At 39.6% G+C, this 15,584-nt stretch overlaps 3 protein-coding genes across 4 annotated transcripts; 2 read left to right on the top strand and 1 right to left on the bottom strand.

Annotated features, from left to right (window-relative positions):
- The first annotated feature begins 3,354 nt into the window (after positions 1-3,354).
- On the top strand, positions 3,355-7,239 carry sftpbb (surfactant protein Bb). The gene is made up of 11 exons (XM_070904941.1): positions 3,355-3,472; positions 3,726-3,778; positions 4,091-4,165; positions 4,567-4,689; positions 4,783-4,914; positions 5,025-5,105; positions 5,209-5,392; positions 5,498-5,640; positions 5,832-5,912; positions 6,293-6,403; positions 6,864-7,239. The coding sequence occupies exons 1-11, from the start codon at positions 3,421-3,423 to the stop codon at positions 6,900-6,902; spliced, it is 1,074 nt and encodes a 357-aa protein (XP_070761042.1). The 5' UTR covers positions 3,355-3,420; the 3' UTR covers positions 6,903-7,239.
- Positions 7,240-7,375: 136 nt separating this feature from the next.
- usp39 (ubiquitin specific peptidase 39) lies at positions 7,376-12,128 on the bottom strand. 2 transcript variants are annotated; one of them, XM_070904600.1, is made up of 13 exons: positions 11,972-12,128; positions 11,575-11,650; positions 11,367-11,461; positions 11,143-11,279; positions 10,704-10,856; positions 10,386-10,611; positions 10,179-10,253; positions 9,910-9,977; positions 9,421-9,609; positions 9,028-9,170; positions 8,693-8,828; positions 8,464-8,550; positions 7,376-7,659 (listed from the first exon to the last, which is right to left on the bottom strand). In XM_070904600.1, exons 1-13 carry the CDS (start codon positions 12,036-12,038, stop codon positions 7,606-7,608), a joined length of 1,506 nt encoding a protein of 501 aa, XP_070760701.1. In that variant the 5' UTR covers positions 12,039-12,128; the 3' UTR covers positions 7,376-7,605. The 2 variants fall into 2 exon arrangements, with proteins under 2 accessions (XP_070760701.1, XP_070760700.1); XM_070904599.1 differs by having other exon boundaries at positions 11,978-12,128.
- Positions 12,129-12,515: 387 nt separating this feature from the next.
- On the top strand, positions 12,516-15,133 carry c4h2orf68 (chromosome 4 C2orf68 homolog). The gene is made up of 4 exons (XM_070905080.1): positions 12,516-12,625; positions 14,303-14,418; positions 14,770-14,915; positions 15,011-15,133. The coding sequence occupies exons 1-4, from the start codon at positions 12,516-12,518 to the stop codon at positions 15,131-15,133; spliced, it is 495 nt and encodes a 164-aa protein (XP_070761181.1).
- The last annotated feature ends 451 nt before the right edge of the window (positions 15,134-15,584 follow it).

Genomic DNA, 15,584 nt, shown 5'->3' with positions numbered 1-15,584 from the left:
ATCAGCACCGGCTCCCCTCAAGGCTGCGTTCTTTCTCCTCTACTCTTCTCCCTGTACACCAACAGCTGCACCTCCAGTCACCAGTCTGTCAAGCTGTCAAGACACCACCCTCATCGGACTCATCTCTGGAGAAGATGAGTCTGCCTACAGGTGGGAGATTGACCACCTGGTGACCTGGTGCAACAGCAACAACCTGGAGCTTAACGCTTCAAAGACAGTGGAGATGGTTGTAGACTTCAGGAAGAGCGCAGCCCCGAACATCAGCTCCCTCATCAAGAAAGCCCAACAGAGGATGTACTTCCTGAGGCAGCTGAGGAAGTTTAACCTGCCACAAACAATGCTGGTTCACTTCTACACTGCCATCATAGAGTCCATCCTCACCTCCTCCATCACCGTCTGGTACGCTGCTGCCTCCACCAAGGACAGACGCAGACTGCAGCGTATCATCCGCTCTGCAGAGAGGGTGATCGGCTGCAACCTCCCATCTCTTCAGGACCTGTACTCCTCCAGGACCCTGAGGAGAGCAGGGAAGATCGCTGCCGACCCCTCCCACCCCGGACACCATCTGTTCGACCCCCTCCCCTCTGGCAGGAGGCTGCGGTCCATCAGGACCAAAACCTCCCCCCCCCCCCCCCCCCCCAGAACACAAACAAGTTATACGTTATATTAACGTACATCACCCCTGTCCCCCCTGCGTTACATTAACGCACCCACCCCCTACTGGACACTTTATCTGGACACTTTACTTTATTCTGGTCACTGCACTGTTTGTTATTTATCTTACTTTTATTTTTATTCTTATTCTTATTTTAGCTTTTATATTCTACTTATCTGTTATCAAAACAATAGCACCTTCAGACCACAGCAAATTCCTTGTAATGTATGTTACTTGGCAATAAACAGTTCCTGATTCTGATTCTGATTCTAAATTAATTTGTGTAGTTTGTCATATTTTTCAACCACTTGGTGCTGCTGGTAATAAAACTGTCTTGTTAAAGTAAACACATTTCCTGTTTCAGACAACCTCCCATTCAAAATAACAAGAACCTTACCTAGGTTAAGCATCTAACCTCTAATTATCTATCTTACTATATGTCACAAGGAAGTTACAGTGGGGAATAGTCTGGGCGTCTCCAGAACTGATTGGTCTGTCCAGTAAATGGATTACGTGATTGAAGGGAATGGAGTGAACATGAGGAATGCATGAGGAAGATGCCAAACTGGAAAAACTGCATCCAGTCTGTTTGTAACAGGTAGAGTCATAACATGGAATATGGTGAAACAAAAACAACTTTTTGTTGGGGCTGACACTTTCCTCCTCATACTACTTGGGGAAATGGATTAGCAGACAAATGATGTCATGATGATGGATCATAGAAACAATGCACTTCCAATTTCCATGCAATCCAAGGAGTGTCAAAACGCCTGCTTGCAGTTAAATGCATTACGATTAGGAGATTAGGGTTTCCATGGGGACTTTCACCTGCACACCAAGTTAGGCAAGTAGTGGTTATGCAGCAGGTTTGTGACCCCATTGTCATTGTTTTGGTCTCTTTTGTCTTTCATGCATGCTTCTTTCTGGTACACTGCAGGTGCTAATGGAATGTCTGCCTGTGTTTCCTCATATTCGATCCTATCTGCCTTCATCTATAGTAAAGACAGATGAAGAATTGACAAACTGAAGGTTTTCTTTCACAATGTTAAAGAATAACCTGATAATTATGTGTTTGCTAGCAGAGACAAAGCTGACACTACATAGAGATGGCAGGACTCACATTTGTTTATTTTGTTTGATTCTAATTTTCAACATCTTTGCAAAACTATCCTGTCCAAAACCATTTTTATGTAGGTTTACATAATTATAACTTGCCTATGATGTTCTACTGCAAAATACATCAAACTGATTTTATGTCAACATTTGTGGAATTCATTCATTTCAGTTTAGGTTGGTTTGCAAATTTGAGACAGCTTAATGCAAGCTATCTGGACCAGTCCTAAAAAGCTTCTTCAGTGCAGGTTGATTATCTGTAAAATGGTTCATGTTACAATTAAGTAATAGAGTTGAAATATTATTATTGAGACTGTTAGTTGTAAATAATGTAAAGGACAGATGTTTTGGATGAAATTTTGAAATAATGCTTCTTCCTATTAATTTATCATAAAAAGCAAATATAAAAGGAAAAGATATGCTGTAAATGTAAATAAAGAGTTACAGTAAGTATGAACTGCAGAAACACTGTGAAAATTCAAATACTACCCTACTGCCTCTTAGTTATCTTGGATAGTAATGGTGAGACCTTTAAGCAGCCAAGAGAAAGCATGAGTAATGACTAAGCAGACACTTCCAACACTGAGTCATCTCTGTGAATGTCCTATCACTGTTCTATCTGAAACAGCATCTCCCTGCAGCTTCTCGCTAATCTCTTTACATGTTTTGACAGTGTTGATCCGGGCACAAGCCCAGTGAAGTTGCCTTTCAGCTATCACTAACACAAACAGACAGATAGATAGTTGAGTTGATGATGATTTATTAATACTAATAAATCAAATTCATAATAATTCACTTCAAATGCAGGGTCAGAAATGCCCTTTTCTATGTAACTGGACTAACTAATGTAACAATTTAGCAATTACTTGATTTACTCAAAAATTTGCTGGAAATTTGGACAAAGATGCCTCATTTTGCATCATCTTTCAGGACGTGGCTTAAACACTTAAGTCTGAATGTGTCAATGCTTAATAATCTTCCTCAGGAGCATGCAGAATTTAGACAGTGACGTATTTTTTAGCCTTGTATAGCACATTGTCTATCTTTTGCATTGCCTACACAATTTCATTGTGTAGTTACAATTGTGACGTATGTACATTTTACATTTAATCATGTGTATAATTCTTATGATTTAAATTTTTATCTCTCATGTTTTTTTCCTCTTCCTCTTACTTCCTCTTGTAATTGAGAACACACATTGCTCATGTATGTGACAAATAAAACTTGGCTGAACTATGTCCACTGTACATTTCCTGTGCTCTGCTGCCATCTAGTGGTCCCTTCAGAAGCCTTCATCAGCTGTTATTTTTAACATGAGTTGTGGACTTAATTTCAATAAAGGGACTATAAATCAATTAAGGCATATTCCTCTTTGTTTACACCATACGCTATTTACAGTGAGTTTTTTTAAGTTTAATTTTATCCAGTTAATATAGTATCCACTTGTCGCCTATATCTGTTTAACAGTGCAGTGGAAGTATAACTAGTCATCTTTTTTTCATGATTTGTTCCACAGCGCCTGCGCATTACATCTGGCGTTTTGATTGGGCACGACGATCAACCTGTACTTCCGGTGCGAACCAAATAACAGAATTGATGTTATTATAGACCAAATCATTTACGCTTCATATCGTTTTGTGCTCCTTCTCATCATGTCAGCACCTGGCCTTCTCCTGGTGACCCTCGCGGTGTCTCTGTGGCCCGGTAAGATGAAGATTTACCGACAGAGACTCTAATGTCTCCTTTTATGTCAACTAGTCGCCATTAATTCTGTTGTCAGGGGGTCATAATATTCCTGTCGTTGGATTTATGACAACGAATCAGTTCAAAGAAGGATGACGCTATTGCTGAAATATATATATAAATATATGTGTATATATATATTACACCTTTTAAAATGTCCCCTTTCTCTCTCAATCACTGTGTGTATCATTTCTGTCTGTCTGGCGGTTTAAAGGGGACTCCAGGTTCATCACAGACCCTTTGTCCTTCATCAAACAGAAATCTCTGGTAAGCCTGACTTTTATTTCCTATATTATCACTGTTTTGTCAAATGTCAAAAGGCCAACATACCAATATATGGAACTAAATAATACACACACATAGACCTATTGTACTTATACACATTGAACTGTATTAGACAAATGCTAATTCACATTCTTTTTGCATATGTATGTATTTCATTACATTAAGTCTTAAAAAGTGCACGTTATGAGCTTAAAAACAACACTGACAACACTTGCTTTATGTTTGTATTATATTTTGTGGACATGAATGTCTTCAGGCCTGAATAATGATCTCACTGTGGCTTCTCCTTATTAGACTTTGGACATCTGTTCAGAGTGCAGCCAGATCGTCCAGCTGTCCGCCAACGTGATTTCCAGCAGAGATGCTAAGGTGAGGCTGATGGTGACTCGCTCACTGCACAGTTTCACTTCATTTTACTGACCACACTCATCAGGTTTGGGGAATTGGTTGATAAGGAAGCTGGCAGCCACGCCCAGCAGCTGGGATCCATATAATGTTTTAAAAGGTTAAACCTAAAATGGACGTTTAATATTAGGTAGCTGCCAATTTTAAGCAAATTCCAATATTCAAATGTCAGAGTAAATGCAAATGTTTTGGTTTGTCAAGCTATGTTGCGTGTGCTCACTTTGTACTTAAATAAATAAAAATAAAAAATATAAAAATGGCTGTCTATTTATGTAGAAAAGCACATTCATTTGTTTTCAACACAAGTAGCAACCCAGTATTCTTGCTGCAACATAGACAATGCACTAACTACTGTGTTTTTGCAGGAGACTGTATATGAAGCCTTGCATGCTCTGTGCCAACGCCTGCCAGGGGAGCAGGCATCAGAGTGTGATTCACAGGTGAGGATGTATTTGCCGAAAGTCCTGCAGCAAACACCTGGTCACCTGGTGAGTTTAGCCTCTATTTAGGCTTCTTTATAAGAATAAACACTTCGGCCATCAATGATCACCTTTCATGCAAGATAATATGTGTTTATGTAGAAACCAGGAGAGACCTGCATGGCTTTTGGACTTTGTGCTGTCAACAAGGAGGAGGAACTGCTGAAACTACCCCACCAAGCCACCAACAAAGACTTATCCAGCTCTGCACTTGGTACGGCCACCAGCACCCATGTGAGTATGAGAAAGCAGAAGTGGATGGTTAAAATGGAAGTTGAAATGAAACTTGTGGTTTTTATTTTCATACTATACCTGGCCCTCTTATTGGCTAATTCTCCCTCTAGGAGCAGTTCAACCCAGCTTGCACCCTGTGTTTGTTTATCATCAAGAAACTGGAGACCCTGTTGCCCCAAAACATGACTGAGGTGACCCTTTATTTTCGTATCACTTTGTATTACTTCAAGCACACATCCCTCACTGTACATCCCATCATGTTAATCACACCATCTTCTCTTTCTTGCCCTGCAGGGTGCTTTGATGAAGCTCATGGAAGAGGTCTGCGATCTTGTACCACAGAGCTATAAGGAGCAGTGTGATGATTTCGTTAACAAATATGGCGTGCAGATAGTTGAATTCCTCTTATCATCTGCTGCACCTCACACAATATGCACTCTTCTGCACCTCTGTTTGTTCAAGGAGCAGCCTGTTCCAGGTCAGTCACATGTTTAGAAAGAATACATTTGGCCATCATTTGTTTATTGGTTTGACTTGAACCTCACACTTCCTACGCCAAGTTAAAGCTCTCTTGATTACCCAGAGGTATCACTCCCCTCGGACTGTGAGTCGTGCCGCATGCTGGCTGTGCTGAGCCGACTTCACCTGAGTCCCAACTCCACCAAACCTCAGACTTCCTCTTTCCTCCAGTCTGTGTGTGTCCATCACCCCAACGCCATCCCCAAGGTCTGACCCTCAGCTCCCTCTAATACTAAATATCCCTCAGTGCTCCCAACTAACAAAATCCCTCACAAATCTGTAATTTTAAGATACTAAGTTTAAACCAGCCAACATATTCAAAGAGATTTAAGTCGTTTTTAATCACGTAGACTAAGAAAAGGTGAACAGCTGTTAAGTAACCCTCATGCTGTTTTCAGTGTGAGGCTTTCACCAGAATCTATGGCTCCCGACTGCAGAAGGTTTTGGGAAACCAGATGGACGTTCCACATGCTTGTGAAGTAAGAATAAGCTCTTTTTAAAAAACACTGACATTCACGAGTACAATGACTTATCTCACTGGAGGGACAAAGAGGAAACTTTTATATCTATGAGTCTTCACACAGTGGAAACAGAGGATTTGTCTGGAGTAAACATTATATATCAACAAGAGACACCTTCACTGACATGACTTTTACCATCACTTACAGCAGCCCCTCTTCTTTTGGTGACTAAATAAATGTACAAACATTAGTTGATTTGCTAACATAATTCACAACAGCACAATGAGCCCTGGTCCACGCAACATTAATCATGAACACAGTGGAGCCACTTGAATGTTCATGAACACATATCTTTCTTTGGTCTGGTTCATTTTCTCATTCCTCTTTTTATCCTGCAGAGAGCTGATCTGTGTGTTGCCTCGAAGGAGTTGGAGCTAATGGGAAAGAATCGTTGTACTTGGGGACCAAGCTACTGGTGCAAAGACATTCTAACTGCTCAGAAGTGTGGTGTAAGTTAAACTCAGTCAATTATTGCCATTAGCTGACAAAACTGATGCACAGGTCAGTCCCATCATCTGAAGATTACAGTGTACATGTGTAATGTTTTTCCAATTAAAACTTTTTTTTGCCATTAGCAACAATGGCCACGCAAATTACCACATCCTGAAAAGGATATTTCACAGCCATCAAACCTGACCCAGGCTTTACGCATCTACAGAACTTGATAAACTCCCGCCCATCTTAATGGCTGCTCTTCCTCTTATTTTGAGTCCAATGTATCTAGCTTCTCTTTGAAGGCTATTGATTGGTTGCTATTGGTCTGCACCGTACTACTTTAAATTGCATTTTTGTTTACAAGTACTGAGACAACAAAATGCAGTTTAGCGTCTAAACAGTTTAAAGTACTAATGTGATTTTGTGAATACTTTCAATTTCTGTTTCACATCCTATTTCTGTTTCTATCTGCAGAACCAGGCCTTCTGTGAGAAATACATGTGGAAGGAGTGAAACTGCCTGCAGCTCTGAAAACAGGTGCACACAAAGAACTTTCTTTTTAAAAATGTATAATTGCACTGATCATCATCATGATCTTGAAGTTTTATAAATGTAATGCATTGATCAACTTTTTTTTTTTTTTACTGTTTGGGGAATTATCAATCTCATATGCTATTTCAGTTAATCAGCCATAAATCTTCATTAATATTCAGCTGGGATTGGGCAGTTTCTGCAGGGGGTAACAGTTTTGTGAACAGTTAGTACATTGCTATATGTATGTTATTATTATGAATGTGGAAACGTCCATTACATAAGATGAGCTCTCAGTATGTATTAAAAATTGGCTACTCAACAATGCTGCAGAGCTGCGTCTTCTGTTATCTTGTTGCTGTTCTATGATCCCTGGTGCAAATAACCACATATACATGACAAACTCCTAAAACTAAATTCAAATTCAACATACAGACAGAGACACGTGTCCTGGAGCTTGTTTATTTAGAAACTTCCACATAGTAAAAAGATAAAACATTGAAAAAAACCACAGAGACATTTACATTTATTTTCTTTTTTGTGGCTATAAAGAAAAAGTCCTGATGCTCTCGCGCCACTCTCATTCTATATTCTGTTGCTATTTCCAATCACTTAAATACCCAGTTCATTTCCAAAATGGTGAAAACACTTCTGGTCATTCACACAGAGGAAAATCCTGCCTCACTTACACCCCCGTGTGGTTCTTTGTGTCATCGTCACTCTCTTGTCTCTTCCAGATCTACAAGATCGAGAAAAAAAATGTTACCAAAATGAGACTATGCAAATCTAGAACTACTTGTTGGGTTCAAAGATCATTTTTACTTTACAATGATTTAAAACTGCAATCTGGTATGAAATAAGATTCAGCTAATACAAGTCTTTGAACGCTTGAAGGTTCTAAAATCTGTATACTTCCAACTCCTCATACCTTAATGCCTAATAATCTGTATAATTAACTTTGACAATTTTTTATTAAGAAATGACAAGGATTCAGTCCTCCACTAAATGTATTCCTGGCAGAGAGCAAAGCCTCTGAAATCACCACTGAAACACCAGATTAAATTCTCTTTAGCAGCTCTTCAGGGAGGCGTGACCTGCTTCTTTATTCGATAGTAAGGAAAATGTATTTACATGAATATCTTTACAAAAACACAACTGTTAACGCAACAGTTAATTCATATATGTAAAGATTAAGATAAAAGCATCTGCAGACTTTATATAATGTTTTTACGCATCTACGATTAGAGAGGAACCTCCATGTTATTAAGAGTAATACTGGCCTATCTTTTTATTTATTTCATACCACTACTATTGCTCCAGAGAATTACTGTAGAAGTTAAATAGTCTATGCCATACTCAGAAACTGCAACTGCCCGTTTTCCTGTAGATTTGCCTTTAAAAATTGAAAGGGGTGTGCCGTGAATGCCATCAGATGAAAAGTGATTCATTTTTTTGTCATTTCATGTTGCACAGAAAAGTATGGAGCCAAGGCTCAGCAACATTTACATTTTCCAACATGCACAGAATGAGTCGGAGGACTTGCCTGGATGTAGGCCTCTGACAATGTAATCATCTGGGGGAGAATGTCAGTCACCTGCAGGTCCTGCATCTCATACCACTTCCCAGTTCCCTGATTAAACAAAAAAAGATATGACTGATGATGACCCATAATAAGACTTGGTCAAAACATAATGTAATGCATTTGTTAAGGTTGTTTGTAGTAATGCCATCAAAAAGCAGGGAAAATCCACAAATATCTGGCAGCAACCTACATGATGTAGAACATGTATTCTGTACGCTCCCTCTGTGGGTTTCCCATCATGCACTACGTTGGCAACAAGGTCATAAGTCGTGTTCTTCTCTGTAACTTGAGCTTCTTCTGTCAAGTACTCACGGAGGTCTACATTTCTGTTGAGGCACACAGAGAGTGACAACATATTTATGCTGAGGACAAAATACACACGTCACTTATCACAAGAGTCACATTATATACATAATACACACATAATAACAATGTTTTACTATTGTCAACATGCAGTTCATGGTTCTGTCAGGCACTTCGATCAAGGCTGCGTATTTCATCTTGCGGTATATGAACAGCACTTACGTGATAGGGAAGTTGACAATTGTGGGATTCTTTTCCACAAAGAAGTTGTTCTTGGTGAATCTTTTGATGCAAAAGACAAGGTACGGAGGCAGTTTGGTCAGCTGGAACCTTTTGAGAAAATTCTCTTTGTAGGTTTTGTATTCCTGAACGTAAATGAGACAGGAAAGCGTGCACAGATATTTATAAAAAATATTAGCATCTGCAAAACTCTTCTCTTCTTTAGGTGCGACTATGTCAAAATGTAATCATCCAGTTTTGTGCCAAAAAATCTTTATCAACACCAAAACTTTTCTGTTGATTACTGCATTGCAACATTGCTTTAAGTCATTCTTCCCACATTTCTTTTATTTTGCACGATATATTTAAGACAAGAAGATGTGAATGAATCTGTACCTTCTCCGTATTGCCATTGAATTTTCCAAGGATGTTGAAGAGAGGGACCTGCGGGATTATAAGCTGCTCCTTCTCATCCTTGTACAATGGAGCTGTTGGGAGGTCAAGGGTCAGAAACAGGAAGGTGGATTCAGACATCTGCTCCTGGTACTCCTCTGTCACGAGCAATGCCTCCTTCTCCTCTGGTAGCTGGAAAATAAAAATAATTTAAAAAAACACCTACAAAATAACTTTAAATGTTTTCACAGGTGTTCAACAAAAACAGAATACACAGTAAACAAGCAAAGTTAGTTTTAAAAGGCATGTGGAAATAGAGAATATTCTTTCTGTCTTTGCCTTGTATCTGAATAGCAAACTTCCTCAGTCACTTTCGGAGATATGTATGTATGTACAAAACATTATCAGATAATTTAAACTTTATGAATAAACAAGAGCTATTCTATTGGTAAAATGATTACAATTATATATGAACACAAGCAGGAAACTCACTAAATCTGGGTGTGGAAGTTTCTTGGAGAAGATCCGCATGGAGCCTTGAAATGCTTTTGTAATGATTGCTGTGAGGACAGAAAGACAAATGAGGACCCAGGTTAATTTGCATTTTCTTAACAATCAATTTTTACATGCTTGAAATGCTAACTCTAAATGAAATTCAACCATATATCATTCACATTTGATATAAAACTGTATACCATAACATTATTTGCACATGACTTAACAATTAGGGATCAATCCCCTTTGCTTGTCCTTCTACTCACAAGGTTTTTTCTTTGTGCCTCCAAGAGCTCCATGCAGAGCATTCAAGAACCATGTCATGAAGTCCACAGCATCTCCTGCAGACAGAAAACAATCAATCAGCACCACAACCAAGCCTCCACAGGGCAGCATGTGTTAAAAGCCTACTTGAGATCTGCAGTACTTAGTATAACACAGTACTACAACTTTCTGGCAACTAAAATAATTACCTTGCTTAGTAATTTGGAAGTTCTTCTTGCTGCACAGCACCACAGCCTGCAGCATCTCATGGGGAGACACATGGGCCTTGAAGTTTCTTGGATTCCAAAGCTTGCGCATCAGCTCACCAAACCTCTGCACCAAGAGGAACATGATGTCCCCTGGTGGCCTGCGGATTCCCCTGTAGTTTTCCTCCTCCAGGAAGTAGTTTCGCAGTGGTGGAACATTGGAAAAAGCCTAGGAAGAAGAGGCAAATATGAAATGGTTGGAGTTATTTAAAAAGTTTATGACCAACTCCAGATAAGGTCCATTGTGGCAGATATTCATACCTGTAACACCACATTGGCGTAGTCATTGGCTTTTATGTTGTTGAGCCCTACAATGCCTGGCAGGTAGGTCGTACCATCGTAGGCTCTGTACAGTTTTCCCTGCTTGTCCAGCCCTGCAATGTGCTGCTTGGTGAAAGTTGGCTTCAGCACATACTGTAGAGAAAGTGAGAACATGTGAACAAATTACAGTTTGTACAGTACTGTATTTTTGACTCAGCACTTCAATATTGACAATATGATACATTGAATATGACCCTTGGTGCTTTAAAACAATATTTGTGTGATGCAACCTTTAAGATCAGGATCAGATGACATTTAAACAAGTGCTTTTTTTTGCTTTTTAAAAGGATGGTGCTGAACATGAAAATTAATTCAACGTTTGCTTTCAACAGTATAACAACAACATGCCATAAACCTGTAACACCATCACTTTACCTACCGTAATGTCTTCTAATGAAGAGTCAATGATCTCGTAGTTGTCTGGCAAACAGTAAAACTTAAGAGTGTGCAGATTCAGGAACACATGATGGGTAAACTGCACACTGTGAGTGTAAGCGTGGGACTTCAGACCTCTGCCTACACAGAAGCAAGCATACATGAGTAAATCAGTCCAAGCACAACAAGGAGTTTGATCCCGGGTTAAATGTCAGATAATTCACCTACCTTGAAAGTATTTCCCACATATAAGGCAGGCATAGACATTGATATGGGACAGAGAGATGGAGCATAGTTTCTCAAAGTCGAAGTCCAGCACACTCCTGATGGATAAACAGACAAACTGGGAGTCAATAGCAGAGCTAAAACAGTTAGAAGGCAGGGCTAACCAGCATTTAGCACTAACATTAGCTATACACATTCAACTTTATCTTGCCTGTTTATGGTGTCAAGGTAAGGACAGTGGCGACTTCTCCGGTCTACTACACGTCCTCGGAATATTTTGACAGCCACTGCAACGTGAGGTGAAACAAAACGAACAGAGTCAAACCAGATTGTGTTCAATGAGTTGAATGTAAGCTAGCTGAACATGCTAGCTAAGCATGCTAGCTAAGTTGTTCGGAGATGATTGATTTAATTCACAGAGTGAACTGGAAGGACTATACATTTCTTTTCAGCTACTACACAGTAGTGGTACTTATTGACCCGCCTGCATCTGACTGGACCGACCCGCGAACAAACTCGAACGCACTTTTATCTGGCTTCTAACAGTTAGTAACATGAACGTTAGCTACGAGCTAACCAAACGTAGGACAGACGTTAGAAGTAAATACACTTACCTCTGTCTTCGTTATCATCATCGTCCACTTCAGCCTCTCTTTCTCGCTTCGGTGAAACCATCACAACAGTTAGCTTGCGAGTTTAATGTCAAAACAACAGAGACGGTACAACTTTACTTAGAAGCGATGAATGGGTCAAGCACCGTGCGCGTCGAAACTCGCGGTGGTTGTACGTAGCAATCGCAAACACAGCAGACTAAAAACTAACCCGGAGTTTGACGCTAGCTACGTCGATCCTTGAGTTACTAATTGCCAAAAACAATGTGATAACTTGCTGGGTTTGTGACAGCATTAACCTCGTGTTTTTATTGAATGTTTTCTGTTTTGGAGTGTTTTATAAGTTTTCTCTTTAAAAACAGTGGACATCCTTAAGTTATTATTAATTTACAAACTCCGTGAGTGTTATAATTGGACAACAACTTACCATTAGCTAGCATGTAGCTTTTTGTCAGTGTCTATGGATCTGACTGAGACTTTTTGCAGTCATTAGCGTCATTAGCTCACAAATACTGTCACCGTATTGGAACTGTTTGTTGAAATGGATATTTTAAGAGACGACGAAGTGCATGAGCTGAAATACAAACGTGGGGGCCGTTTGGATATGAGCCATGGCTTCCTGCACCATATCCGGAGGAACCAGATTGCTAGGTGATTTCCTCAACTACCGTTAGCTAATGCTAGTAGCTAGCATACTAGCTAGTTCACAATATCTAGAGCTGCAACCACACACATGTTATTATAGAAGTTGATCTGATGGTGAGGGAAGGTTAGGTAGGGCAGGTAATGAATAATACAATTCTTTTACGCTCAAAGTGAAACTATAAGGAAAGGTCGCACAGGCCTGTTGGCCAAAGTTATCCTTGGTTGAGGACATTGGAGGCAAAACAACAACTGTTTGTTGCAAACAAATCTAAGTTACAGGGTTGTTTCAATATTGTCACAGGGTGAATCAGTGTAGCATGCTGCTGTCAGATGTAGCGTTGACTATCAAAGAAAAAGCGAAGGGATTAAGCAGGACATGTTCTTCAGACCTCCATGAGATAACTTACATTGCAGCATTTGCAGCAACAGCATTTATCATAGACAGTATGGTTGGGAGTTGACTGTCAGGTTCGTGTTTACTACATTTAACTCACCTTGGACTTTTACCTCATACCCTGATTCATAACTTTAGGGACAGTTTGTACACCTTCAAGTTGACTGGACCTATAACATTATGTTGTTGCTTTCTGACAGTTAAATTCAGAAAAGAGAAGGTACTCTTTGACAGAGAGCACTGCTAACCTTCCTCCTCCATCGAACATGTTCGGTATTTCTTGTGTTTACAAAGATCTAGTTTTTATAAACAAGATTTATACTTTTTCTGTGAAATGCTGTGAATGGAACATCAGTCTAACAGTGATCTTGTGTTCTGAAATGTGAGAATTTAGTTTTGTTTCTTTTTGAGTTGGAGAGTTCAGTGGATGTAGCCATGATAATGTGTTTGTGTGGAAACTGTGTTTCATTGTTTTCAGTATTCTAATTTATTTTTGGGTGGTTGAAATACTTTTTTATTTTTGATACTGTAATATTTTTTGAGGACACAACTCTTTACATATAAAATTACATATACATAAAAGCCATTTATTATTGTCCAAATGTGTCTGGATGTGCTCTTATGGAATTGAACAGCCATAAAATGTGAATGTTTTTCCTTAGTGTCTTGGTATGTTGTAAAACACTCAAATCTGAGGGGGGAAATAACAGATCAGCGCTTTTGTCAACTTTGTTCCATTCTGAGCATATTGTATTGGGATACAGCAAAACATCATTGTCAGTTGACTGATAGGAATGTTTCACATCATGTCCTCAGCAGGTGGCAGTATGGATCAACATTTCAGCTCTGCAGGCCTATCTTTTGTGTTTCACCTTTTGTTTTGAAAACAAGTCAAATGAGATTCTCGTCCATTAATGCATAGTAACAGTGTGTTGTAATTTTAAAGACAAACTGTCAGTTTCTATACACAAGACATTATATATTATATATTATATAGACTATCAAAGAAAAAGCAAAGGGATTAAGCAGGACATGTTCTTCAGACCTCCATGAGATAACTTACATTGATGGAGAAAAGTACAAAGCACCTTTTACCTCATATTTTTGTTTTCTCTACTGGATTGGCGATTATGTCAGATTTTTAGTTTTAGAGTATGTAGTGTATGACCATAAGACTACAAATATAACATTTGCCTTTGTTGCCAACCATTGACACAGCATGTGCTGATACACATTTGGTATTATGTACATTTCCAAGCAATAACAAAATGTTTTCTTTTCTCTTTAAGAGATGATTATGATAAAGAGGTGAAGCAAGCGAAAGAGCTTCAGCGGCGGAGGCACACCACAACCCCAAGACGACCCCGTCGCCCTGATATCCAAGTGTACCATCCCCGACGCAGACGTGAGTTTGATGCCGTATGTTGTTGTGTTTTTTGCCAACAGTAAATCCACAAAATCATGATTGTCCATACTGTAATCTTACTCTTTTAGTTTATTCTGTACACACAACATCTATTGCATGTCTGTCCATCCTGGGAGAGGGATCCCTCCTCTGTTGCTCTTCCTGGGGTTTCTTCCATTTTTTCTCTGTTAAATGGGGTTTTTTGGGGATTTAATCCTTAACCAAATCAAGGGTCTAAGGATGGAGGGTGTTGTATGCTGTACAGATTGTAAAGACCCTTGAGGCAAATTTGAGACATTGGGCTATATAAATAAAATTGAGAAAATATGCATGTGTGTGCTCATTTTCCAGATGGATCAGAGCCAGGGGCCGGTGCTGAGGCTGAAGAGTGGAATGAGAGTGGGTCAAGCACAGAGACGGAGACCCATGGAACTGAACTCTTCTGGCTCGACTATCAGGAGGACTCTGGTACCATTACCTCCTTCCTCGTGCACAAGGTTAATGCACATCCCTTTGCTTGATGTTTCTGGCACTTTGATCTATTTTACTTTGGTTTGGTCTTAATTCTCTCATGTTCATTCTGTTTCTAAAGGAGGATACGCCAGAGAATGTGGTGGAACGTGTTGCAGAGAAGAACATCCTTGATTCAGCCATGAGGGCAGCTCTAGAGGCTCGAATTCGAAAGGAAATGGACAAAAGACGAGACAAACGTTGAGTGATATTCTTGGACAGTAGATTATGATGACAGAGGGGCTACAGGCAAAGAGGAGTAATACTTCAGTTGTAGCTCTGCACTCCTCCAAAGCATTAACACTGTTGATGGTGCTGGGGGCATAATGAGGACTCTGGGATCATGTACAGTGACTGCCAGCAGAGATCCAACTTGATGACCCACAATCAAGCCATCATCTGTTTTCAAAGGAGAAGAAACAGCATTTATCATAGACAGTATGGTTGGGAGTTGACTGTCAGGTTCGTGTTTACTACATTTAACTCACCTTGGACTTTTACCTCATACCCTGATTCATAACTTTAGGGACAGTTTGTACACCTTCAAGTTGACTGGACCTATAACATTATGTTGTTGCTTTCTGACAGTTAAATTCAGAAAAGAGAAGGTACTCTTTGACAGAGAGCACTGCTAACCTTCCTCCTCCATCGAACAT

Source organism: Enoplosus armatus, chromosome 4 (assembly GCF_043641665.1).
Source record: "Enoplosus armatus isolate fEnoArm2 chromosome 4, fEnoArm2.hap1, whole genome shotgun sequence".
In the NCBI taxonomy this organism is placed as follows: Eukaryota; Metazoa; Chordata; class Actinopteri; order Centrarchiformes; family Enoplosidae; genus Enoplosus; species Enoplosus armatus.
This window is presented reverse-complemented; position numbering and strand designations above follow the sequence as displayed.